Source organism: Corvus hawaiiensis, chromosome Z (genome assembly GCF_020740725.1).
Source record: "Corvus hawaiiensis isolate bCorHaw1 chromosome Z, bCorHaw1.pri.cur, whole genome shotgun sequence".
Lineage (NCBI taxonomy): Eukaryota > Metazoa > Chordata > Aves > Passeriformes > Corvidae > Corvus > Corvus hawaiiensis.
Window position 1 is genome coordinate 7,395,232 of NC_063255.1, and position 24,926 is coordinate 7,420,157.

At 40.8% G+C, this 24,926-nt stretch overlaps 2 protein-coding genes and 1 long non-coding RNA gene across 4 annotated transcripts in view; 2 read left to right on the top strand and 1 right to left on the bottom strand.

Annotated features, from left to right (window-relative positions):
* Nucleotides 1–6,012, top strand: LOC125320160. The gene is made up of 2 exons (XR_007201026.1): nt 1–531; nt 4,728–6,012. It is a non-coding gene; the product is annotated as an uncharacterized LOC125320160 (long non-coding RNA).
* GPX8 (glutathione peroxidase 8 (putative)) lies at nt 5,749–10,407 on the bottom strand. Of its 2 annotated transcripts, XM_048292194.1 has the most exons (4): nt 10,092–10,379; nt 9,219–9,480; nt 7,036–7,220; nt 5,749–6,439 (listed from the first exon to the last, which is right to left on the bottom strand). In XM_048292194.1, exons 1-3 carry the CDS (start codon nt 10,296–10,298, stop codon nt 7,057–7,059), a joined length of 633 nt encoding a protein of 210 aa, XP_048148151.1. In that variant the 5' UTR covers nt 10,299–10,379; the 3' UTR covers nt 5,749–6,439; nt 7,036–7,056. The 2 variants fall into 2 exon arrangements, with proteins under 2 accessions (XP_048148151.1, XP_048148153.1); XM_048292196.1 differs by lacking the exons at nt 5,749–6,439; nt 9,219–9,480 and having other exon boundaries at nt 7,128–7,220; nt 10,092–10,407.
* Nucleotides 10,357–24,926, top strand: part of CDC20B (cell division cycle 20B) — a gene marked incomplete at its 5' end in the record, with an annotated part of 19,631 nt that continues 5,061 nt past the window's right edge. Inside the window, 6 exon segments of the mRNA XM_048291267.1 lie at nt 10,357–10,462; nt 19,267–19,355; nt 21,981–22,126; nt 22,633–22,639; nt 23,466–23,526; nt 23,529–23,553. Of these exon segments, the coding sequence (XP_048147224.1) occupies nt 10,357–10,462; nt 19,267–19,355; nt 21,981–22,126; nt 22,633–22,639; nt 23,466–23,526; nt 23,529–23,553 (434 nt within the window).

Genomic DNA, 24,926 nt, shown 5'->3' on the forward strand with positions numbered 1-24,926 from the left:
CAGCTGGGACCGGCGCCCCGAGGGCTGGCCGGGCTATAAGTTTCCCTCCGCACAGGTTGCCTTGCGAGTAGGTTCCCTGCCACGCACCTGCCCGGACCATCCCTTTACCCTCCTGTGGGCCGACCCGCTCGGAGCGATCCTGCCCCAGGGCACCTCTCCTTCAGTGCTTCAGCCGGCTTCTGCACCGACAGAGATGGAGTGGAAATTAGAAAAACGCGCCCTGAGGACGAGCAGGAGGGATGAGGACTTGCTTTGGTAACAGTGCCTCGTGGGGGTGCAGGGGCTGCCGGTGTCTTGGGAAGGACCGCGGCCGGGGGGATGTCTTCCTCGGCGGCTCTGCCTTGTCCCCGGGGCCGTGGCTCACGGGGAAGCCTCGCCAGCAACGAGGCTGGGTGGAGGGTGATTTCGTGTGAACAAACTGAGCTGCGCGGTTGCTAAGTGTTGTGTCTCTGTGTTTTTTTCGAGCATGACGCGATGAGAACTCTTGGAAAAGACCTGAAGTGGAGCAGAAGCCCACGGAGAGCGTCTAAGGTAAGGATCGGCACAGACACTTGCACTCCTTTGTACACACTGAACTGAGAGTTCCACTGTACACTTCTGGGGGAGGGAGGGAGGGAGGAGGGAATGAAACTATGGAAAATAAGCATTTTTGAAAAAAAACCCACAACACGTACTTTCTATTGTTTTCTATTAATCCTTATCACACTTTCTCAAGTGTAGCATCTGCAATACCAGAAAATCACAAGTTGTGGTAAACTGACATCTGTTCAGGGGAGGAAACAAAAACACCTTTGGGCTTCTCTCCTAGTGCACTAGAGGGACTGCTTACTCTTCAAAAGCAAAAGCTACCTGACCTGGTTGAAGGGGTTGTATAGATTTGCAGAGCTCTCTTTCCATTGGAACTACAAGCTCACTTATCCACGTTTTGAGGGTGGTAAATGATGAGGGAGACAGCAAAGAACTCACAAGTGCAGAAGGAACCTAGGTAGGAAACTTATTAATCACAAAAATAATTGCTTAACAGTAATCAATAGGCAAAATACAAGCAGCTTGTGTCTTAATGAGTTGACATAAATCACAAAACCAGGTAAGACTGCAACATACGAACTGATGGACTGGGAAATAAAGGTGGTGGTGGGATTGACCATACTGAAAAACACTGAGACAGGAGATAAGCAGTGTGCCATTAGATATAATGGCAATATAGAAATGTAACCTCTAGCGTGCTGAGAACGTTGCTTCAACATATATATCTTATATAAATAACCCCTTAGGGAAAAGCCATGTTGCTGCAGTGGGCAACGACTGAGTTCTAGGAGACAAAACTTTAGGGTTGGTGGTGAAGGGGAACTAATGGCCAAAACTGAAGAGATTGTAACAGTGTGGCAGTGCATGTTAGCTGGCTGTCGTCTCTGATGCGTCCACAGCTGCTAGCTGTACTCCATATTGTTTCGTTCAAAAGCATCACAGAAAACTCAGAGGTGGCCTCCTCTTGCTGTGGAACAAGGAGAACTCAATTAACCAGTACTTTCTGTGGCTGCTAACAGCAGCACCACTCAAGGAAGTAAATGTTTTATGTTTTGTTTTGTATTGAGGTAAGATTTATTTTGAGTGATTTAAGACCAGTTCTGAAGGAACAAAGTGAAGGCTTCAAATACAGTATTAATTGGCTTTTGTACAAAGTGTCTAACTCATTACCTGCTTTCCAGCTTGACTTCAAAGGACTTTCAACAAAATGGGTGTTGGAGGTAAAATTTTACCTCCATGCAGACTAAATTGATGAGCTTCAATCCTGAAACCTTTACTCATTTTCCATTAGGTGGCTGTAAATAGAGGTATCCTGTGGCTTGTAACCTACAGGTAAATTGCACTATGGAGTAGCCAATGATAATTCTAATTTCAAAATAAAATTGACTATACTGATTTTGACTATGGGCTCATTTAGACTAAGGACAGGGTTGCGACTGTGACTGTAAGCAAATGTCCCTCGGAGAAAAGGACTGAAGTGTGTATGATACAAATTAACTTGTGGAGGCAACACTATACTGGTAGTCCTACAACTAAAGGCAAGAAACTGTTTGCAACAGTATCCAGTTCCTTTTGGACAGTCTGGGAACTCCACACAGGGTTTATACTACTGCTCTTATTCTGGTATTCCTGAGTCAGGCACGTATCTGTGACATTTATTTCTTGACAGTATATACTGTTTGAACTTGTATATATACATGTTGAAACATGAACCTTAAAACAGGTGAATAACACTGAATTTAGGGAGAAAATGACAAATATTTCCAGGCATATTATTGCAGGAGGCATCTCCCTCATAAGAACTCTGTGTCTGGTAGGCAGTGTATTGCTAGTTGACTGCTGTACCTAATGCAGCAGTCACTGCTACACTGTCACTGGCTGCAGGGCTGCTCACCGCTGCTTCAAGGCAGTTCCTTCGGAAGGTGCTGGGATTTGGGCTCCAGGAATGGAGGTGGTGCAACTGTGTGTGATGGGGCGGCAGTGTTTGTTGGCTGCTTGAAATTCTGACAGCAGCTAACATGCAGCTGCTCTCTTTTCCCACATACCTTGGTCATCAAAATGGAAAGCCATTACTTTTGTATGAGAAATCTTTTTGTTCCTCCTTATTGTTGATTTTTTTTGACTGTCAGGCAAATATAAGTGGTATTTTGTATTTCCATTGTTCTAACAACTGTGAGAATTTTTGATGAATTTAGACTCTGGTGTTCATCTACTTTTAGATACCAAGGTAACAGGATGTTTTTACATACCTGAACCAGGTATATAATTCAAATATTTCAAAAAAATTTAAGCTCCTGGGAGGTTTTTAAAAACAAAAGCAGCACAGTTAAAAACTTTACATGCATTTTAAAATTTGATTTTAGTTTTTCTAATAGTAATATTTGGCAAATGCAACTTGATAGTTTTTTGGGAGGTGTTTTTTGTTTGTTTGTTGTTTTTAATTGAGTAATGAAAGGCCCCAAAGGCTTACAGTCACTTTCACTAACTTCCTTAATTATGTATCTGAAAAATAATTACCTTTCCATTGTATATGTATTAAAAAGTCAGGCTTAGAGTTTTTCCTCTCTCATTGCTTCTTCAGATAATATAATTTGTGAACATCAATGCATTAAAAAAACTGCATATTGTCTCTCCAGCCACACAGTGTGAACAGTACACAAGACTAAGAAGAATAAAAGCTGGAAGCATATCAATCTTTTTGATTCATGTTACACTGCAAGCTTCTGCCAAACATACTGCCACAGTGAACAGAGTGTTAATAGTATCCTTGTCCTGGTGCTTTAGGCATCTACAGAGTGCAGCAGAAACTCTTTGTTGTTACTTGTTTTGTGTAGGTGCTGCTGCATGTAGCTGGGACAGTGAAGAGAAAGAGCACCAGTGCTGGTGAAGGCTGCAGAGTCACGGTGATCCCACTGTTGTGTGCGGTGATTAGGCAGTGTATTGTTAGTTAGCTGTTCCTCACACACCAGCAACTGACTACACTGTCAGATTAGCACATACATCACTGTCAAAACAAGAATATAAACACTGTTGTTATAAATATCTCATAGGTCCCTAGCTGGTCCAATGCCTGCCTAGTTCCCCTGACTGAAGGGAGCTGTGCTAGGTTATACAGACTGAGTGAATGTAGGGTATAAAATAAAGTGTAACCGAGAGTATAAAAGTAAGTGTAGTTGTATTTCATACAGTTATACAGCTACCCCAACTGGTTTATAAACAATCTACTGAATTATGTAAATACTAAGTAACAGTTTTGGGTTTGAACCCTATATGAGTATGTTTCTCTTATACCATTAAATGTTTGAAGGAACACTGATGTGTTGGCTCAGCAAACAAGTACTTTGTGACAGTACTTGAATTTACAGGAACATGTACTACTGGTGACTGAAATGGATTTAGAATATTTTCACTCCCAAGCAACTTTTTGGAAAGAGAAGCTCGCAATTAAATGGTATCTGTTTGAAAAAATAAGGATATGTCAGACCTAAGGAGTGAAGGAAGCTTGAGATGGGAATGAAGGGTTAGGAAGAAAGATCCAATAGGTTATGCTCAAATGGAGATGAAATAACTTTGACACTCATGGACTGATCTTTGTTAAACATTATAGGAGGGTAGTTTAATCTTAAATTGGGGAGATTATTTAAGAATCCAAGAAATAGGTTTCAATCTGTTTAAAAATTTGGACTTTGTATTTTTATATGTTGTATTTAAAATTAACTCTAAGTGAATATTTATGCAGACATGCATTCATACTACTTTCTTGCCTTTTGACTATAAATAAATGTGTATTTATACAATAGTATTCTTACTTCCATTTTATTTATTTGCCTTTCCAAGTTTGCATAGATTTGGCCATTAAAGATGCTTTATTTTTACCTCAGATAACTGGTAACTTAGTTTTAAGAAAGGAGTGATTAGCTTATCAATGATCTGCCCTAAACATTATGTTGGAAGAGCTGGCATGTCTCATGATGATATATAAGTAATACAAACACACTGAGTTTCTGTTAAGGAGGTATGTTAATTTGTTGAGGAATGTTAATTAACAGTAAATTTTGAAAAACTTAAACTGTGTACAATCAGGACTGAACAGTACCTATATTGAAATCTCTTCAGAAGATGGTTGTAGTGCACTGTGACTAAATAGCGAAATGAGAAGCTCAATGACTGTTTTCTCAGACAAAATCTTCTTTTTCTAGGACTGTGGAGTGGACATGATTCAGGAAGGCGTGAGTTAAGTAATTCTGTCCACTTGCTCGCTAATACCACATGCTATTTCTGAATACCAGGAAAGACACTTGATCTTAATACTGGCATTGAGATATTCAAGATTACACTGTGTTCTCTGAAAAACAATATGAGCTTTAATGAGCGAGTCACAAACGAAGCGTACACATTTCCTTCCCTCCTTCCCTTCCTGATACCTTTCAAACTAGAAAATTACACTGCACTGTTTGTCTTGAGTGTTTTAAGGACCCAGGTGAAATTTCCCACATGCTGAATAACTCTCAGGCAGTACCAGGACTAAAGTAAGCATTTTTTTTTTCAGGTCTTCCTCTAACAGCACCCAACATATCTTTATACCTACCCTTTTTTTATTCAGTGATGCAAAAACCAGGGAGCTTTAGCAGTGCACATGAGCAGACATGCATGTTTTAGACTTGTACATTTTCAAGTTAAGATATCCACCTCTTAAGGGCAAAACAGTGTGTCCTGCCACGCAGTTACATGACTGTAGCCTGCTCCCAGTGAGAGGAGAGGGTCCATATCTCAGTTTCATTCCTGCTCCATCAAAGCAGCAGAGATGTATGACAAAAATCACCTGATATGTCCCACTATGTGTTCTCAGGGCTGGAACTGTACATGCAGGAGGCAACTGGAGTAAAATACAGGATCTCAGCATAAGAACAGGCACTGTCTTGACAGATTTGATGTGGAATCTTGCAGGTTAATGGCTAACAGTGCAGAGGCTGGTCTAAAACGCTAGCAGCAGACTCATTTGGTCTAATGAGACCCTTGCATAGTCCTTAACTGGACTCCGAAAGTGTAAGTGGATAAAATTATCATGCATTAAATTTGAGTTCCTCTCCAAAAAGATCTTTGTCATCATTGAGAGTGACTTTGTTTAATCTTCCACATCAGTACCATCACTCAATCTTCGTAAATATTTTTTTGTGAAATTCTCGATTAATTCAATAAGTGAATGAAAAAGACCCCTCGTTTGTTTGTTGTTTTTTTTATTTCTTTTGAATTTCTCGCCTTTTAATACAGTTAAGTGGCTGTTACTGGAAAAAAATTTTGAAGCACTTTAGGTATTTTCAATCACTGTTAGTCTTACAAGAGAACAGAACTAATTCTATCCATTCTTTTCATATAGAAAACTCCACTGAGACAGTTTTTTCTCATTTCTATTTTCTCAGCCCTCCTTCAAGACACGGGCAGCTGGAGTGAGGTTTCTTAATCATATTTACTATCTCCCTTCTTCAAAGAGATAAATCAAAACACTTGGCAGTTTGTAATAGAACAGTGGGACAGAACTGGAAATGGGTTTGCAGTTACATGCAGGACTGGGGAGGTTGCAAGGTGAGAAGAGTGGGGATTCAGCCATGAACCTTCAGCCCCTTCTTCTACCTCTACTTGAAGATTGCCATTTTATTCTAGAGATGAGGTAGGTGGGTGACTGAGGAGCATTGTTTTGGACTGTGTCAGAAAGATGTCTGTTAGAGTGCTGGGCTCTTGATTTTTGTTGCCCCTTGAATCCTTCCGTAAACAACCATGTATATTTACACAGGCCCTGCCTTCATCCAGGTCAGAAGAGAAGGAATCCAGCAGGAAAGGAGATCATGTCTGAGGCACTGTTCTTCAGCACAAATGTGAGGAGAAGGCTGAAGAGTTTAAAGGTGTTGTAAAACTGAAAGTAAAATAATCAAAATATAAAGCAAGCAAGCAAACATTTTGTTTCAATTTTTTTTCTTCTTTTAATAATCTTACTTTCTATGTACAATTTTTTTGCAACTGACAGCTTCACAGTTCAGTAGTCTTCCTTGAGAAGATACTGCAAAGCTGGTATCTTCAGTTACATTTGTCTCTAGAAACCCTGCTATTGCTGTCACTGGGCCTCTTTTCTTTCATAACAGAGCAATTATGTGTTAATGGAATATAAGAACCTCTTTGTTACTAGTAGGTGGGAAAAAAACCCTGTGTAAATAACAAGTAATTTTAAAATAAACTTTCTTTCTAACTATCTCCCTTCTGGTGACAATTTTAATTAGCTATTGTCAGCAATTAAAAAAAAAAAAATCATAAACCCCTTATGCAGATTGACAGTCCCTCCCTGCAAGGCACCAAGTGCCTTGTCCTGTCAGTAACCTCAGTCATTCTTATGGCCATTGCAGGAGCCAATCCAGCATTAATGGACATTGCAAACACCACTGCTAAAGAGCAGCAAAATCACCTGATGGTTTAGCTTCTAGCAACATTTCCCAGGAATGTAGAAAGGCTGCATACCTATGGTGTTGAATGGCCTTTTCAGAGGTCTTCTCTTTTTTTCATGATAATCTGCCTGATTAATGACGTTACTTCTGGCTTGATACTTTCTATTGGCTCTTCGGGTCTCCAGAATTTCACAACTTTACCCTCAGGGCTGACAAGGTACTTCCAGAAATTCCATCGAGGCTCTTTCTTTGAGGAATCTGTAAGAATGAAATCAGATAATTTTAGTGACTTACACCTGGAATTGTCTCCATGCCCCACACTGATTCTTTGACTATTTATGCTGAAGTAATCCCACCATATTATTTGCTGGGTGTGGATTTACTGGTTGCTGTTAATGATTTGAAAAGTGGGAGGTGAATGATGCTCCCCTCTTCCTGTGAAACTGTTTGAGAGTTCCTACTTTTACGGTGGTATGCTTCCTAGGGAAGAGGATACAAGGGCTGCATATTTATTCAGGGAATCCCCAGTTTTACGCCAGTTTTGGGGAAGTAAAATGGGAGCAGGAAGTTCAATGGGTGATGGCTTAATTAGGCTGCTTTCACAAAAAACTACAGTAGATTTTGAGTGGAGAACAAGTGTTTGGTTGGGAATGGTGCCAGACCCTAAACTGATTTTTTGAAGCAATGGGTTGAAGTTTGACACCACACTTGTGCAGCAAGGGGACCAACTTTGCACTAGATTATCTGACAGTCCTGTTTTCATCCTGTTGCTAGTAGTCACAGGCACAAAAGGGTGGTATAGCATGAAGATGTTCAATCTACTGATTGTCAAAACAGCTACATGAAGAAAACAGATACTTTAATTGAAAATGCACAGTAATTTAATGTGAGACACAGGAATGCAGGAAGAGAAAACTTTGTTTCAAAATATTTAAGTACCAAAGGTTCTTTCTCCTTCCTGCGGGTGAACAGCATGTCAAATAAGAAAATGCTGAACAATTTTTTTGCCTTTATAGGTATTAATGTTTAACACTGATTGCACTGATATTTAGAATCTGGATTCACCACACACAGCTGGTGCCTTTGTGCTCTAGTCTCTTCTGTAAAGAACAGAGAGAAAACACTCAATAATTCCACTGGACATCTGGCAACTCAGGGAGACAAAGCTACCTGAGGTCTATGTAGCATGCCTAAGAGAAGGAAGGAACAAACAGTTACAATGACAATGGTGACCACTTAAATGACTACTCAATAATAACAATTTTCAAGTACATAGGAGGTATCATAGAGGATATGGCAAGAAGCAACACTTAAGTGTTCTAGAAAGGATTTCATTTGGATATTGTAATAGTTTTCTGACAAGAGGCACTATGAGAGAGTGGAATGGAGGGCAAGGAGATTGAATACAGGTTTGGGCTTTCTGTTACTTTTTTTTCTAGTTAAAATGGTGTGTTAGAAAAGGATTGTTTAAGCTATTCTTTCTTTCATGTATCAATATGGTTCAAAGGCCTGGTCAAAACTCAGAAAAATTCAGAGAGGCTTTTCAAGTTGGCTTTAAGTCTATGAGATCTTTGATCAACTGAGACAAGAGAATTTAATTCTGCTTCTGAGTATATGAGGCTCTTAGTCTGTAAATGCTCCCTGTATTCATGCAGGATTTTGTGGGCTAGGCCCTGAAGTTCACATGAAAAATTAATACAAATCAGTGGTTCTATCTAACTTTGTATCTATCTATCTATCTATCTATCTATCTATCTATCTCAGTGGTTATATATAACTAGTACATATAATCCTGCTTTACAGTACAGTTTATGTAAAGGTGGACATACGACTCTGCTAAGAAAGGAATCTCATGTGTTTATATAAAATCTTCCAGTAATTTTGTGATCCCCATAACTACAGTTTTGTTCATAATAAAAGCCTTTTTAAAATAAAAATCACATGGTTTGTAATGGGATTTTGTAGGTGGAAATCTTTGGACCCAAGTTTATACACCCACAAAACGGATGTTTCTAGCTGGGCTGGTCAGAGTAGGCTGTTTTTACAAGCAGTGAGGAGAAACTGATGTTTTCAGGATACTGTTCTTCTGCCCATAGTTTTGATATCCAGATTGTAATGAGAGTAATTGTATGTTGAGAGCCTGTTTCCCTCCCTAGTTTATGAAGACTTCAATGTTCCCTGACAAAAACACTCAGCCTGGCTTCAGTAAGAGTACCATGGTCACAGGCAGCTTGATACATAAAAGAAAACAATTACCTATTAGAAATTTAAAGGCGGGATCTGCTTCTGATCCTAGGATCTTGATTTTGTGGAAAACAGGGAATGTTACTCCATAGTTTCCTTTGGCAAAAGATTCTATTTCCTGGCTTGAACTAGGCTCTGATTCTCCGAACTGGTTGCAGGGAAACGCCAGCACAGTGAAGTGGGAGGGACCAAACTCTCTGTGTAGCTCTTGCAGTGCGATGTAATTTTTGTCTGTGTATTGGCAGTAACTGGCCACGTTTACAACCAAAGTTGCCTTCAGAAAAATAAAGTTAGAATAGTAAGGAAAAAGCCTACAGATATTGTAGAGATCACAATTAAATCTTAAAATGGCATCTCTCATTACCGAGATGGTTCCTGTCAGAAAGGTAAACTTAATCTGTCTGATCATCGTTTCATTAAACAGATAAAACAGATAATGATGAAAGCAGCTGAAGATAATTACGTCCAAACAATCTGTTGTAAAAATCCAGGAAACTGATAAACTTATTTTTTACAGCTTTGTTTAAATATAAGCATTTAAAAAAGCAGATATTTAGGACATGCACTAAAATCATACTTACTAGATGAATTTCTAAAATCCAAAACCAATGTTCCAAACTAAGATTAAAATACACCAGTTTGCCTTTTAGGCTGCATTGGTCTATAAATAATATGATTTCTTTCCTTGATTTATTAGATCTAATACTTAATTCCTGGAGCAGGCCTAGATAAAACAAATTTTCTCCAGTTTACTGTGTGAAGAGCAGGAATTTAGCACAAATCTCTGCCAAAAAACTCCCATAACCAAACCTTTTATTTACCTAGAAATGTACACATTTTTTGTCAGTAAGGATTCAAGGCAGAAAAAGTGAAATAATAACTTACTTTCCCTCTGTACTTCTCCAAGGAAATGATCCTTCCTCGTGAATCCTTGACTTCAAAAGAATAAAAATCTTTGATTTTAGGTTTAAAAAAACTGAGTTGCAGCAGGCAGAGAATGGTGGTACACAAAACCATTGACAGGAAGACAACAAAGACCCTGGCTTTGGGCACTGAGTATTTCAGAGGATAACTAGTTGTGAGAGGCTCCATTTTCGAAATCTTTTGAGAGTAGCCTGGGTAGGCCTGGAATGTGAAGGCGGAGCTGAAATATGAGACTCTCAGCTCAGACCGGAAAGAACAAGCTTCTCATTTTTGTCCCTGTTGCAAACCAGCTGTTACATATCACAGTGCCTGCTGGGCTCCTGAGCTCTTACGTAAAGTATCGGGACCTTTCAGGGGGGAAGGGGGAGGGAGGGGGAAAGAAATGAATGAAGGGTGTACCCATCACCTAAGGATGCTGAATGCTCTAACTGACCTCTGTGGGATACTCCAGTGTTTGTTTGCACTGTCTTGAGAGCTGCTGTGGCCAAGCGTGAAGCTGTAGTGCAGCTTCAGCACATCCCCTGGGCTCCCGGAGTGTATCTGACAGAGCTGCTCAGCAGGAGGCAGCTGTGTTATCAGGCAGACCTGGAGAAGCAGTCTGGGGGACAGCTGTTCAGGAAGAAAAAAGGCAGGAGGGCTGAAACCACCTTGTTTACAAACTCAGCCCTGCATCCCATCAGCTGCTCTGGGATCACAGGCAGCTGTGCAAAACCCTTTTCAGCACATGGGGCAGAGAAAAACTCCTCGGTAATAGGCTGTCATAAAGGAAGATAATACAGTGTAGATTCTTTTGCAATGAGAGTGGGGATGATAATGGAAAATGGGTTGCTTTCTTAATTGCTACTGGCTACCTGGCAACGAGATGTACTGAGATGGTAAGATTGAAGGTCTGCATGAGAGAAGAGTTAGCTGAGAGGTCTCAGGTGTAAGCCAAGCAGTTCCAGTGGTGTTTTGCTGCTTGTGAGTCTCTGCTTACTCCCTGTCCCTCCCAGTGCAAACCACCATTAAGAGTGATTTCTGTCTCAGTGGGTTTTCTTTGTCACCCTGATTTTTTTCTGCACTTAGAGGTTGCATTTTAAAGGATGGAATCAGAAGGGGCTTTTCTGAATGTAAAACCTGGAATCTGGTTGTTTCTTCCTTTTCAGTAGTACTACCAGTATCACTGATTCATACAATATCATAGTGATGCGTTAAATTCTTGCTATAATCTCTAAATAGCTAAAATCCACATTCATTTTGTTTAACAAGACTATATAGAGAGCTTCACACTGTTCTACATAACAGAGAGCTGCTTAGGAAACACTGTGAAATTTCAGTATTTGTATCTGAGGACATATTAGGCTTCATCTGTGCCTGGGAGTGAGGCCTGTGAGCATGGTGTTTTGATGGCAGAGACAGAAAAAGCACAGAGTTCTGTGCTGAAATGAATGAAGCTGTCCTCAACGAGCAAGCACAGGTGACTAATGCTGACCTTAAAGACAAGATCAAATGTGTTTGGTTACAGAAAATCCATGCAACATCCTGATGTCTAAGCTCCAGCTCAAATGTTTGCAATTTGCATCTAATATTATTTCAGAACTGAACAAACCAAACAAAACTTCATATATTATAAATATTTACTGGTGTACCTAATAATTACCAGAAGCCCATTATATTAGCTGTGTCTCCTGTTGCTACTCTGAACTAAAACCTTGCTTAAAATCTGTTTGAAAAACAAAATACATTGTTTAATATTGTCTGGGCTCTTATATTTTAAGTTGGGATAATTTTTCAGGTTTTATGGTTTTCTGACACAAACTGATCTATGAATGAATTTGATCAAAAGAAAATTTTTAAAAAGTGATTTAATCTTTAGTTAGTATCCCTTAATACATTAAAAAGTACAAGATAACATTAAAAATAATGACATGAACAAGCTGCAGTGGTGGTGAGAAGGTTCAGAAATCAGAAGAGATCTAAGACCTTTTTTGAGTGGAGATCAGAGAACCTGCCTGGTTCCAGGCAGACAACATGTGGGTTTGCCCAGTGTCCCTCTCTTAGGAACCACCAGACCTCTAAGCCTGCGCTGCTTTGGGGCTGAAGGTGCCTTGGGCCCTCAAAAGCCATTCATGTATCTTTAGTGCACGAGAGACACAAATTTAGGTTGTGGGGTTTTTTTCTTCCCCTGCCACAGGTTTTCTGTGCCACCGTTGATTCAGCTGTACCTATCTGAACAGAAACATTTGTTTTGCACCGTTTTGCTCCATCTCCTCTCTCCTTCTTTGCGCGTTTGACCGTCTGCCGGAGCCTTCCTCAGCCCGGATGTTGCTCCTAGGCAAGGGCACGGCAGAACTATAAACAGCGCGAAGGGACGGGATGACACTAAGCCTTGGCTAATCTGGGTGTTTGGTGTCCTGTCGCGGTGTAGGTGGCAGGCTCGGAGCGGAGCGGGCGCTCCAGGTGGGAGTGCTCCGTGCCGCGGGAGCGGGCGCGCAGCGCTGCCGGCACACGATGGCAGCAGCCGCCGCGGAGCCCCGGCGCAGCAGCACGGCGGGCGAGGGGCCAGGGCAGCACGCAGAGAAACAAGGCAGTGTGGGAGAGGATGACCTCCGGCAGGGGTTTATGAAACAGCCTGCGGCAGGGAATTTGTGCGAGGTGAGTATCGGTGTTTCCCGTCTCCCGCTGCCGGGGCTCCGGCAGTCACAGCTGCAGCAAACTGCGCAGGCTGCCCAGGCAGAGCAAGCTCCAGGACAGCATCCTCTCAATTTTTTTATTTACACTGAAGTACTGGAGCAAGTCCAGAGAAGGGTAACAAAGCTGGTGAAGGGTCTGGAGCACAAGTCCTGTGAAGAGGGGCTGAGCGAACTGAGGATATTTAGCCTGGAGAAAAGGAGGCTCAGGGGTGACCTTATCACTCTCTACAACTGCCTGAAGGGAGGGGGGCGAACCAGGTGGGGCTTGGCTTCCTCTCCCAGGCAACCAGTGACAGGACAAGAGAAAATGGCCTCAAGCCGTTAGGTTTAGGTTGGACATTAGAAGGAATTTCTTCACAGAAATGGTGATTAGACATTGGGATGGGCTGCCCAGGGAGGTTGTGGAGGCACTGTCCCTTGGACGTGTTTAAAGAAACACTGGGCATGACACTTAGTGTCATGGTCTATTGAGATGGTGGTGTTCCGTCACAGGCTGGACTTGATGATCTCAGAGGTCTTTTCCAACCTAATTGATTCTGTGATTTTCTCACAGGAGCATGCTGCAGCCATGAGAGGAAAGCTGGGCCCAAGTTTCCTCTTCCCTGTGTGCAGACAGCCTAGGGCAGCAGGTGATACAGACAACTGACACTGAGTAGGGTGAAAGGGAAGAGGAAAAAGAGAGTCTCATGCACAGCCAAGCAGTGCCTGTGGCACACTAACCTTTTTTTGCTTTGTGATGTGGGACACCCAGGAATGGGTTTAAGTTCTGTTGGACTGTAAGAGGGCACAGAGTCTGTTCCAGCACCTTCATATCTGGAAAATATATCAACAACTGACAGGAGGGCAGGAGAACTCATACAGGCCTCTCTTGTTCGCTTCCTTCTGCTTCTTCTTCACCCTGTTTGCAGCTCCTGCAGACCCAGCTGTAACTGCAGAACTAGGATCAGTCCGCAGGCCTGGATTTGGAGTAGTGCACACTCACGGCAGAAGGAGCTTGCCTTGTGCCGTTGTTTCTTCTCCAGTGCCTAAGGCTTCATGTATTGACAAAGGGACACCGGCCGAGGAACACCCACACTCCACTCATTTTAGAAGAGATTTACTGGAGGGCCGTTCAGAGTGCAGATCAAATTTCCAGCACCCTGAGTTCCGGGGGACTTGACTCTAGGGGAGGCTGTTTCTCTCCGTCAGCAACAGGGGGAGCTGACAAAACGTCAAATGAGATTTGAGAGTGCTGACTCCTGCTTCCAACAGTGCTAGGCGAAAGTGGGTTTGCATGCTGCACATCCACATTCACGAAAAGCTTCCTGGAAGATGTAGGGAACTTAACACAGTTGACTTCTTTATTAACAATTGAAATATTTAGAGCAAAAATAAAAGATGCTCCTAAGTGTCCAGGATATGTTCCTATGATGTTGGTCAGAAAGTGCAATTCTGTTTTCTACTAAGGAGAATACCAGAGTATTTCTTTTCAGTAATGCCTGCTCCAGGTCTAGGAAACTGGCTCTGAAACAGTGTGAGGTCTTTCCATCTTCAGGTTGTAGAACAGGAAGTCCTGCATGCTGCCTCTACAAGCAGTGGTGAAAGCCTGTCTGATCCTGGGAAATCAGATACTAATTTTCTATGGAGTCAGATTCTCCATAACTAGTCAATAAACCTAAGGCTGGACATGAGCTGCAGTAGTAAACAGGCATTCTTTATAAAGGGAATGATCAATTTGATCTTGTTTAGACATCTCTTTTTAGGATAAGATGAATAATGCTGTAGAAATGTCTCTTCACTGACAAAAGGAAAGCAGGGTGACTGCTCCAAATGTCAGTGTTTGGATTGTCCTGCTTAGTGTGCCGATCTGCTTTCCGAGTGCTGCTGTAACGCAATCAGTGCTATTCTAAAAAGTACTTGACAAATATTTCCATGCATGTTTTTAAGAGGAATTGTTTCCATTAAAATTGTTTTTCTAGTAACATTGCAGATGCCTAAGAAACTCTCCATCACAAAAACTACTCTACCTAGCAGTCATGCTGCAATGGGTTTGGAAGGAAGGAATAACAGGAGAACTGAAATAGAAAAGTAAGAGTAATACAGTGTTCAAGTGCACAGATAGGATATTTGCTTTTCTGATGTGTTTTTTTATCTTGTCTTTGGCCTGGAATCAGTTATGAGGGTACTACTTTGTTAACATGGATAACAGTAACGTAAGAAGGTCCATTTAGGAATTGTCTGCTGGAGAAAAGTCAGGAGTAGCTTTTTTTGTCATTTATTTGATTCAGCTTCTCTCCTCTTTCTCCAGGCTATCATCCTGTAAACTAAAATCAAAACTAAACTAATGAAGCTCCCAAGATGGGTTTGTTACCTCTGAGGGAAAGCATATATTGTAAGAAATACACATGAAGAGCATGGATGACTCAGTCTTCCACTTGCTTTAATAAGGACTGTGTGCGAAGAAGACGATTGCTTCAGCTCTGCAGGATGTAGCTGTTCATTTTGTCACGTAGGCAGAAGGAGGTGCTATGAAAGTTACCAAAAAGCAGCTTTCTGAGAATACAGTTGAGAAAACAGGTGGTCAGATTTTGGTCAAGGTTGAAAGGTCATTTAACATGTGAAACAAAGACTTCAGAACACTTCCTGTTTAGGTGTTATTTTCTACTGCTGTACATTTTATCAGTTTATTCTTCCTAGTGAACACTGGCACACCTCTTTTTTTTTTTCTTTTTTAGGCATTATTCATGTCTTTTTGGAGCATAAGTCTATGCTTCAGCTACTCACCTTCACTAGTGAAGAAGTTTCTCTTCACTAACTTGAAAATTGACTTCTTATGTGAAGCACTGGTACTTACGTTATAAAATCCTTTACCATAATATGACGCTCAGAACCTCTTCTCTACTTTACTGCTATCTCCTTGCGACTGTTCATATATTAAGTTGGAACTTTTTAGTCAGTGATTACAGTTTCTCTTGTTCTCTCCTTCCCTGGATTGCACCAGTTCTGAAGTTGATATGAAGATGTTAATAGCTCTTTTCACATAAGTACTCTTTTGACCATAACTATTGAAAAAGATTGCTTCAGAGATGCATACCTGTACTAGTTTGAAAACAAACCAGTGGGAGGCACCAAGTCAGAATAACAATTTAATGGAAATTAAAGAAAAGGAAAAAAAACTAAAAGAAAACACTGGTTCAAACTGACAGAGTCAAGATACAACCTGAGTCCCTGTTAGGCAGGGTGGTGGTAGCAGTCTGGTAGAATGGTGGCTGCAGTCCTCTGAAGCAGTGATCCTGTAGTAAAACAGTCTGCTCTTCCTCAGAAGGTCCAGTGGTGGCTGTGTAGCTCTTGTCCTCTGGAAATCCAGTGGAAAGTGTTGTCTCTGGTGTTCAGAGTCTCAGATTATATCCACGATGGGATGCTTGGTTCCTCCCTCTGGGTGTAGCATCTCACAATGGGGTAATGAGTCATGAGGCCAAGTGTTGATTAGGCTCATTAACAGAAGATAGTCTGGAGGGAGTTATCTCTGAGTCATGCGGCAGGACAATGATGGGCCATTAACAGCAAGATAGTCTGGGGGGAGGAGGCAAGGAAACACTACCCCACCTGGTTTCAACAGCTCATGAGGATGGTAATAGAATACACTGCAACCCAGGACAATACCTAATGTCTTTTTTTGTAGCATTTTATAATCCTTAATTTATATTATTGAGGAGTTTCTGTGAGGGTAGTAAGCTGAACTTCTAAGAGAAGGAGCACTGATGGATGGTCTAATAGGCTTGTTGACTGATGCTTTGTAATAGTGGTACTCTTGAACATCTCTGGATGTTGGAAAGAGACCATGCTTTTATACCGTTTAGGGAAACCTGATTCTTGGGACAATCACTTGATTTTCTTAATAAATGAAGTAGTCTTGAACATCTTTCTTTCAACAGCAGTGCTTTCTTTCTTCTTGCCCCCCCCCCATCAATTGATTGGAGAATCAGTGAATATTAGAACTCTTACAATAAACAACTCTATTGATTTAACAGTCCTAGGTGAATATAGCCAACAGAGAAATTGAATGTAACCTCTTTGTTTTTGGTGAGATCATAAGCACTTTCTATGAAGTAATGTACACAAAACATTTTTTCTTATAATGAAACGTATTTTCAAGGTGAGTACAGGTTGTTCTCTTCAAGTGGAGTCATAGAATGGTTTGGGTTGGATGGGACTTTTAAAAGTCACGTAGTCCAAAACACCTGCAAATGACCAGGGACATTAGCAACTAGATCAAGTTGCTCAGAGCCCTGTACAACCTGGTCTTGAATGTTTTTAGGGATGGGGCATCCACCACCTCTCCAGGCAACTTATTGCACTGCTTCCCCGCCTGCATTGAACAAAATTTCTTCCTTATATCTAGTATCAATCTCCCCTCCTTTAGTTTAAAACCATTACTTCTTGTCCCAGCACAGCAGGCCCTGCTGAAAGGACCAGGCTTCTCTTTCTTATCAGTCCCCTGTAAGTATTGAAAAGCTACAATAAGGACTCCCCAGAGCCTTCTCCCCTCCAGGCTGAACAACCACCTCCCTCTCATCCTGTTCTCAGAGATTGGTGCTCCAGCTCTCAGATCGCTTTTTTGGGTCTGGCCTGGACCCACTCCAACAGGTCTTTCTTGTGTTGACCTGGACACAGCATTCCACGTGGGATCTCACCAGAGTGGAACAGAGAGGCAGAATCACCTCCCTTAATTTGCTGGCCACGTTTTTTGTGCAGCCCAGGATGCAATTGGTTTTCTGGGCTATAAGTGCCCATTTCCAGCTCATGTCTAGCTTTTCATCCATTGGTGCCCCCATGTCCTTCTCAGCAGGGCTGCTCTCAGTCTGTTCACCCCCAGCCTGTGTTGATACTGGAGGTTGCCCTGAGCCACGTGCAGCACATTGCACTTAGCCTTATTGAGGTACCTCATGAGGTTCACATGGATGCTATGTAAACCTAGATTTATACTGTGACTTACAAGTAGAAGTTGAGTTAGAGCTAATATACTCAGAGTTCTAGATCAAGGACTGCAACCATTTCCTCTACTGTGATATAGCTGGGGTGAACAAAACCTAAGATCTTCCTAAAACCATTTAAAAGCCAGTCCTGGCTAAACCCATACAAAAATCTATTTATCTTCTTAGATATAGTAACAAATGACTATTTACTTTGTGCTCCCTGTTAGTATAAAGGAATGGGATCCATTGAGAATAAAATCTTCTCACATACCAGAGAATGTGTGTGGTCTCTCTGTGGGCCAAAATATTACTTTTTTGTACACACAATCAGTTTTCCACAGAAATGTCTGCACTAATTTTAAAGGGACACATAACCAAACAATGTGATTAACTGTCTGCCAAGTTGTCTGTATAAATCATACAGAAAATGCCTCTCAAAGCTGAAGGCCTGCTGCAGAGCAGCTGGAATAAATAAAGGAGAAACACTTCTATTTTCAGGTTATGTTTTTCTAAGACATTTCTTGTCAGGACTGCAGCAGGGTTTTGAAGAAGAGTAACAGACTGTGCATGGAAGGGCATTGGAGAGAAAGAACTCACTAATCTTGAGTGGTTGGTAAAAACATCAGCTGCGTTTCCACATTACTGTATATAAATAATTAAAGAACAAACAGAAAATTGGCATCAGAGCATTCATCTCAGTCACCATTGTGAAGAAATGCATATTACTAGGAATTGGTAAAGATATTCCTGTCCTGTGTGAGCTGATCCGAGCCTTTGAATCTTGGTTTAAGACCTATGCTAATTATTTTCAAAAAACGTTCCAATAATAATTCTGATCTCCCTTTTCTTATTTTTGCTGCATCATCTATTTCTTTGATACCCAAGGAAATGCTGAAGTAATTTTTAAGATCTTATTCCTCAGAGATACTTTGTAGCTATTTTCCATTTTATGTTGTGTCACTGGTTTAGGGAATGGGATCATGGAGTCCAGTGTTTGTATGCCTGGTTTGAGGGCGGACTCTGACATCCAGGGGGTCTCATACTGTAATCAGTGGCCCTGCAGTGTATGTACCACATACCTGATCTTCCCTCACAGATAGACTTCTGATGGCATGCAGGAAGTGTCTTTACAAGCTGGTAAAATTAGTCCAAATGCCAATTGGAAGTGGACAAGAGGTCACCCAGGTTTGACAGGTGACCCAGGTAGTAACTCCAGATGTACAGATTGGGATCCTTTTCCACTGCTAAGGTGGCCTTGTTCAAACAGCTTTGTTAAAGTGTGTGTGATCATTAGCAGTGGATCTGTGTTTTATGGAAGGAAAGATGTCTCAAGTCCCTCAAGTCAGAGCAACATGATTTGGATATGATTTGGTATTTATTATTCATCTCCCATCTCAGAGACAGGCTGTTTTGAAGCTTCTGTGTAATGACTGTTGAGTCCTTTGATGTTATCCACATTTAAGTATGTTTTTCAACTGGCTTCTTAATTCAGTCATATTTTCACTTCAGCTCAGCTTCCAGTCGTCCAGGAGGTTGGATATAGCATTTCAGAAAGTGATGATATGGAGGTCTGTGAAAACACCAGTTGCATCTGGAAAGTTATGTTCCAACGTAGCAAACATTTTCAGGCACACTGAACAGTAAGATAGTATAGTCTGCATCTACACAGGAAAAGCAAGTGCATCTACCTCTTTCAGCAAGTGTTACAGAATAACACAAAGTGGCTGAGAGCTACCTGCTCAGAGCTATTTCGAGAGGTCTCACAACCTCTGAACAGGTAGTATTCCAGCTTTCGGTGTGGTTAACTCCCAGCATTTTACCTGGCTCTCCTTTGGCCCCCATCTGATACACTGGTGGCCCTAAAACATTAATTTCCTTTCAGCTTTTCTGTTTCAGAGCCCTACAAATGAAACCAAAAAGTATAGGGTTGTGCTGTGGAATGGGTGGGGGATATGTATCATATGGACTGTTGGGTACATATGAGTGCAGGGCATGCAGAGATGGTGGAGTCTTGTTGCTCTTACCTGCAGGGAAAGATAATAGGATCAAACTGTCCCTAGCATTGCAGCTGGTTTCATCTGTGGGGCAGTAGATTAATTTACTACATAAAATATCCTATGAATGAAGGAGCATAAGGGAGTGTGGATGATCAAGTGATTTGAAAACAGGAGGTATCTGAAGAGATAAGCCTGTGAAATAATACAGGCGTTCCCATACTTACTTGGGTGTGAGACAGTTCATTAAATCTCAGACTAATATTTTGGTGCCTTCTGTCTTGAACAGATGATTTGTTTTGGTGCTCTGGCTATGTCTCTTTATGAATCTGGATTTCAACCCTGTTTGGAAGAAGCTGGGATTTATGTGATAGATTTGTATTTTCTTTTGTTGCTTTCCTCTGTGCAAATAAGCCTGGTTTCAGAGCAGTTAATAGCAACAGTATAGGGATAAATCACAGTGGCTTTTCCCCTCGATGACAAATGAATATAGGCATTAAGAATACCAGGTTTGATTCCACCCACCTACTTGTTAATCAAGTGGTTTGATGTGACAGTACTGACTACTTTTCCTGAGTTTCATTTTGAGAATTGACACAGGCATGTGAGAGCCAAAATCTTATCAAAAGTCAGTGATATCCACTAGCACCCAGGAAAAATAACAAAATGGCATAATGAAATTTAATCTCCACTAAGAAAAAAGCCTGTTATGCATATTCATGTGCCCATGAAGTAGGTGAACAGAGCTGAAAGGGTAACCAGTATGAATTTGGGGTAGATGAATTACTCACAAGAGAAGAGAATCCTGAAATGAGTTACCAAGATGATTTCATCTGTTACTGTCTCACTACACAATGTCAGCTGCCAGTGTTAAAGAAGAAAAGTGTTTACAGAGTTCCAGAAGAGTTGCCGTTCATTGAATATTACAATTAAGTGCCTTAAGTTTCTTGAATTATCTTGGTGGGATTCAGAAAGATTTTGTAAACTTTTCAAAAGTAATGAAAAATCTAGACACTAGAAGTACAATTTTTTTCTGTACAACGAAGTCTCATTTTAGTGATGTCAGACATTTTAGGGTTAGAATGCAGTGTTACATATCCTACTGTGCAGATCTGAGGTCATTCTTGCAAATCTTCTTAATTTTTTAAACTCCACAAAATTTTAGACACAGAAGAAAATCACTCTAATCTACTTGTTCATCTTCAGAGAGAAGGAATACCACAGCTGAGAGGGGAAACATTTGCTGTCTGTCAAAATCGAATTTTGGAATATGGGAGAAGAGTATGGAAGGGTTGCATGATGCAAATTCTCCACAATTTGCCATTGAAGTTTCATATAGGCTGTGCATGTGCATATTTACAGAATACAAATACTTTGTCAGTGTCAAATTTTTTTTGAAGAGAAAAGGTTAGTTGTAGAAATAAATATCATCTTCTGCCCTTGAAACTTCTAAGACTCATTGTAATTACTACTCCCTGGGGAATAATTTGAATAAGGAAATTAAAACACAGAGAAGGTTGCAAAAATGTGGGTCTCCAGCATTCTGCTCTGCACACTACAGCAATATAATTTCTTATACATAAAAATCTAGCATTAAATTATTCAAAAGGCTAATGATATGGCTTTTTTTTTTTTTTAATAATGCTGAGGAGTCTTTGCAGCCTGATGTAGACAATGACCACAAAGGATGACTCTTCTTGCTCGTACTTGAATTGTCTTCTGTTTCTCGTCACTGCGCTGTCATGAGCTTAGTGTGGTGTGATCAAGGAGCGTGCATTCTAAAAACCTTTTCCTGTGGTTAGGTATCGATGGGGTAGACCTTAGGGGGGAAGTAAACACCAGAAAGCAAAAGAGTTAATTACTGTGTAAGGGGGTTTTGGAGTGGAAGAGCATACATGAAAAATTCTGCTAATAGCAACTTCTGACAGAAACAAAGGCAAAAAAAGAGGAAAACCACCATGTTTTGTATTGAACAGTGGTGCAACTTAAACAAAATATGGTGGACCCTATTCTCAGTTCTAGCTGACTGAATGCATGAAGGTTTGAAAAAGCTGGTGAGGTGTGGCTTTCACCTGGTCTAGTGTGTCTAGTGTTTTGAGCCTACCCAGGATAAATTAGGCACTTCAAGCCTCCTCTGAATCATGGGGAGACAAATATAATGAGAATGTGAAAGGCTTAGGCCTGAGAAAAAATGGTGGTGTTTTGCATTACTGATTTGCATGTGATGAGTCTTCAAATACAGGATGCCAAGAGGGGACCCAAAATGAGCTTAAAACTGTTACCACTATGAAGCCATTCACACCTTTGGAGCCAGAAGTGAGGCTTCATATTACTGGCTGGTGCAATGATTGCTGTAAGTTAATTTCTCCTGTGTGGTGTTTCTTGCACAGACTGTGAATTCTTATAATGGGTTTCAAGAAAGATGGTGGTATGTCCCCTTCACATAAAATGGAATCACTGCAGAACGTAAGTCTCATACAGCTTCCTTCAGCTATAGATCTCAATACAACTTTCAAATCAAATAGATCTACCCCCACTTAAGAGTAAGTTAAATGTTTTATCAATCAGCCCTGGGTAGTAGCCAGTAACCACAGCAGCAGTTCCATTGAGTGGACTTTGAAATATCTTGTTTTTGAAGACAGCAGTGACATTTGTGGTTTGGGTGACACCTTCTGAACTAAATTCTCACTTACGTCTTTGTTGGTGAACAGGCAAAAATTGAACACTCACAAGCCATACATGAACAGATAAATCTCAGGTCTGAAGATTTTTAGCACTTCATAAGATATAACAAACAACTCTTTACGTTTATGTGTTTATAATTGTCCCTGGGAAGTTTTTCAACATACCTTTGTGAGTGTTCATGTATATCCATGAACAGGACAAAGGTTTGTTGGGGTGATACACACTGTTAATGCACAAGGTATGTCCCAGGACTGACAACATTAACAACAGTGGTCTGTGGAAACAATTTCTGCTCCGAGAGTCAGATCTGTAATTAAACAGACTGATGGATTCAACTGTTCTTCAGAGAGATTTTAGTTACCAAAATATGGTGCCAGACCTTGGATTATGGTAGAACGTTCTGTGCTTCAGAGGTCATGCAAAATGAGAATGTCCTGGTTAGGTATTAAATGTTGTACACCATCTGCTGCTGACTTACATGACATAACAGGGTGTTCTGAAGATAATCACTGTAGTGATTTGGTCTGCAAATGCAATGTGACCAGCATCAGGGAGTGGAAGCAGTATTCCCATCATATATTTACTGAACAAGCCCTGAAGATGAGAAGCAGAGTTTCCTTAATAACTTTTTGCACTTTTTCCTATCATCTGCAGCGTAAATGTGTATGTGATTTTGTGTGACTTTGGCTGAGGTGCTAGGTAATAACTGGACTTACCTGCTTCAGTCATGAGTCATCAATCTGAAGATACTGAAGTGGAGCATGTCCATGTAGGAACTTATAAATACTGACATATAAATAAACAGCTTTAAACTCACAGACGTGCACCCCTTCAATCCAGTCTGACTTCAGCATCACTGACACAGGTGTTGAAATTTGGAAATACTCATTATCTTACCTGTGAAATAAATGAGTTTTCCTTATGTCAATTCAGAACTGGGGAGTGGCTTCTTGTGAACAAATGAAGGGAACAAATTTTTCTTTCCTCTTGCTGTCAAATTTTTATTTCTTGTTTGTTTTGGATTGGCAGTTGTGGAACATTGAAACCAGAAAGCAGCTGAGAAATATGTTTGGCCACCTGTCTGTAATTGGAGCTGGAATCATTGTATTCTGAGCAGGTGAGTAGTAAAGTCTATTCCCAGAAAGAGTCTTGCTGGTTTTAGTCAGGCAAATGTCCCATTCATTTTAGCTGATTTTCTTGGCTTTGTTCAAATGTGATTTTCCTGTTCCCTCATCTATCACCCATCTCAGAAATCATACGGAGATTTATTGTATGACAGGAAAGCAGCCAAAAAGGATTTAACCTGTTTCTGTAGTCTCTGTTTCTTACTCTCCTTCCAGAAAACTGTCACCACTTGCAGAATTTCAGTATGATTTGGAGGCTGTGACTCTGGTTTTGTGCAAGGCCTGAGCTTGAAATTCTTTTGTCTCCAGTGGGTCTGAATGTCAAAAATCACGGCCTCCCCAGTGCTGGGGAGACAGTACGTAGCTTAGATGGCCCCTATATTGATATCAAGACTGCATCTGCCTTTTCAAATGCCCAGCAAACCACGGCTATTAAGAGTTGCACACCTCTCTAGCTGTGTACCTGCAAGGAAAGGCCAGCTCATTGCTATCTGCAGCCCAAGGAGGGACAAAGTCCCTGAAATTTGCTTTGTGAAGGGTGTATTTTAGAGTAGCAGGTGAATATTTTGTATTTAGGTATCATTTCTGTATGTGGGCTCAGATGAGAAAGATCAAATGTACTCTTGTGGGTTTTTTTCATCCCACTTTCTGTTTCAGATCTTTAACTCACACATGATGGGGCCGAGGGGAGACTTGTGTATGATGAATGCTTCTGTGATTTTAAAATCATATGATAGTGTTCTGTTTTACTTAATTGGAAACATAATAGCAAGGGTACAACTTTATTGTTAATTCAAAATGAAACTAGTATCTCTTGATAGGAACAGCAGTGGTAGTTTTATTTTGGTTTCACAAGATGCTCTGGTTGTGACGGTACTAGTCTGGAAGGTGGAGGTACAAGGAGGTACAGGCATACCAGCTGAACAAACAGTTAACAAAATACAGCTGCAATTATACTGGGTGGGTTAGGTTACAAGGATGCAGGTGTAACATCCTGCCAGTGCCAAGTGGCATAACCTTACTACAGCAAGAAATAGTTTCGGTCCATGTTTCCTCTTGGCCAAAGCTGTGAAAATAACAGGAACTTCAGAGTAGAAACTGATGATAAAATTCAGTGTGAACCTGGGAACTACAGTTATGGTTGACACATTAGGTTGAGGTAACATTTATTTCTTTTTCTAGGTTTGAAATTTACCGTCTAATTCTAATATTAGGGTAGAGTTAAAATAACTGCATAAGGAGAAAAAAAGGCATGGAGTTAATATTAATTGTAACTAAAATTAGAGCAACATTCTTACACTAAATTTCACTGTGGAGGCTTCAATTCCAAAGTATCAACTGACTTCAGGATTACAGTTTAATTATA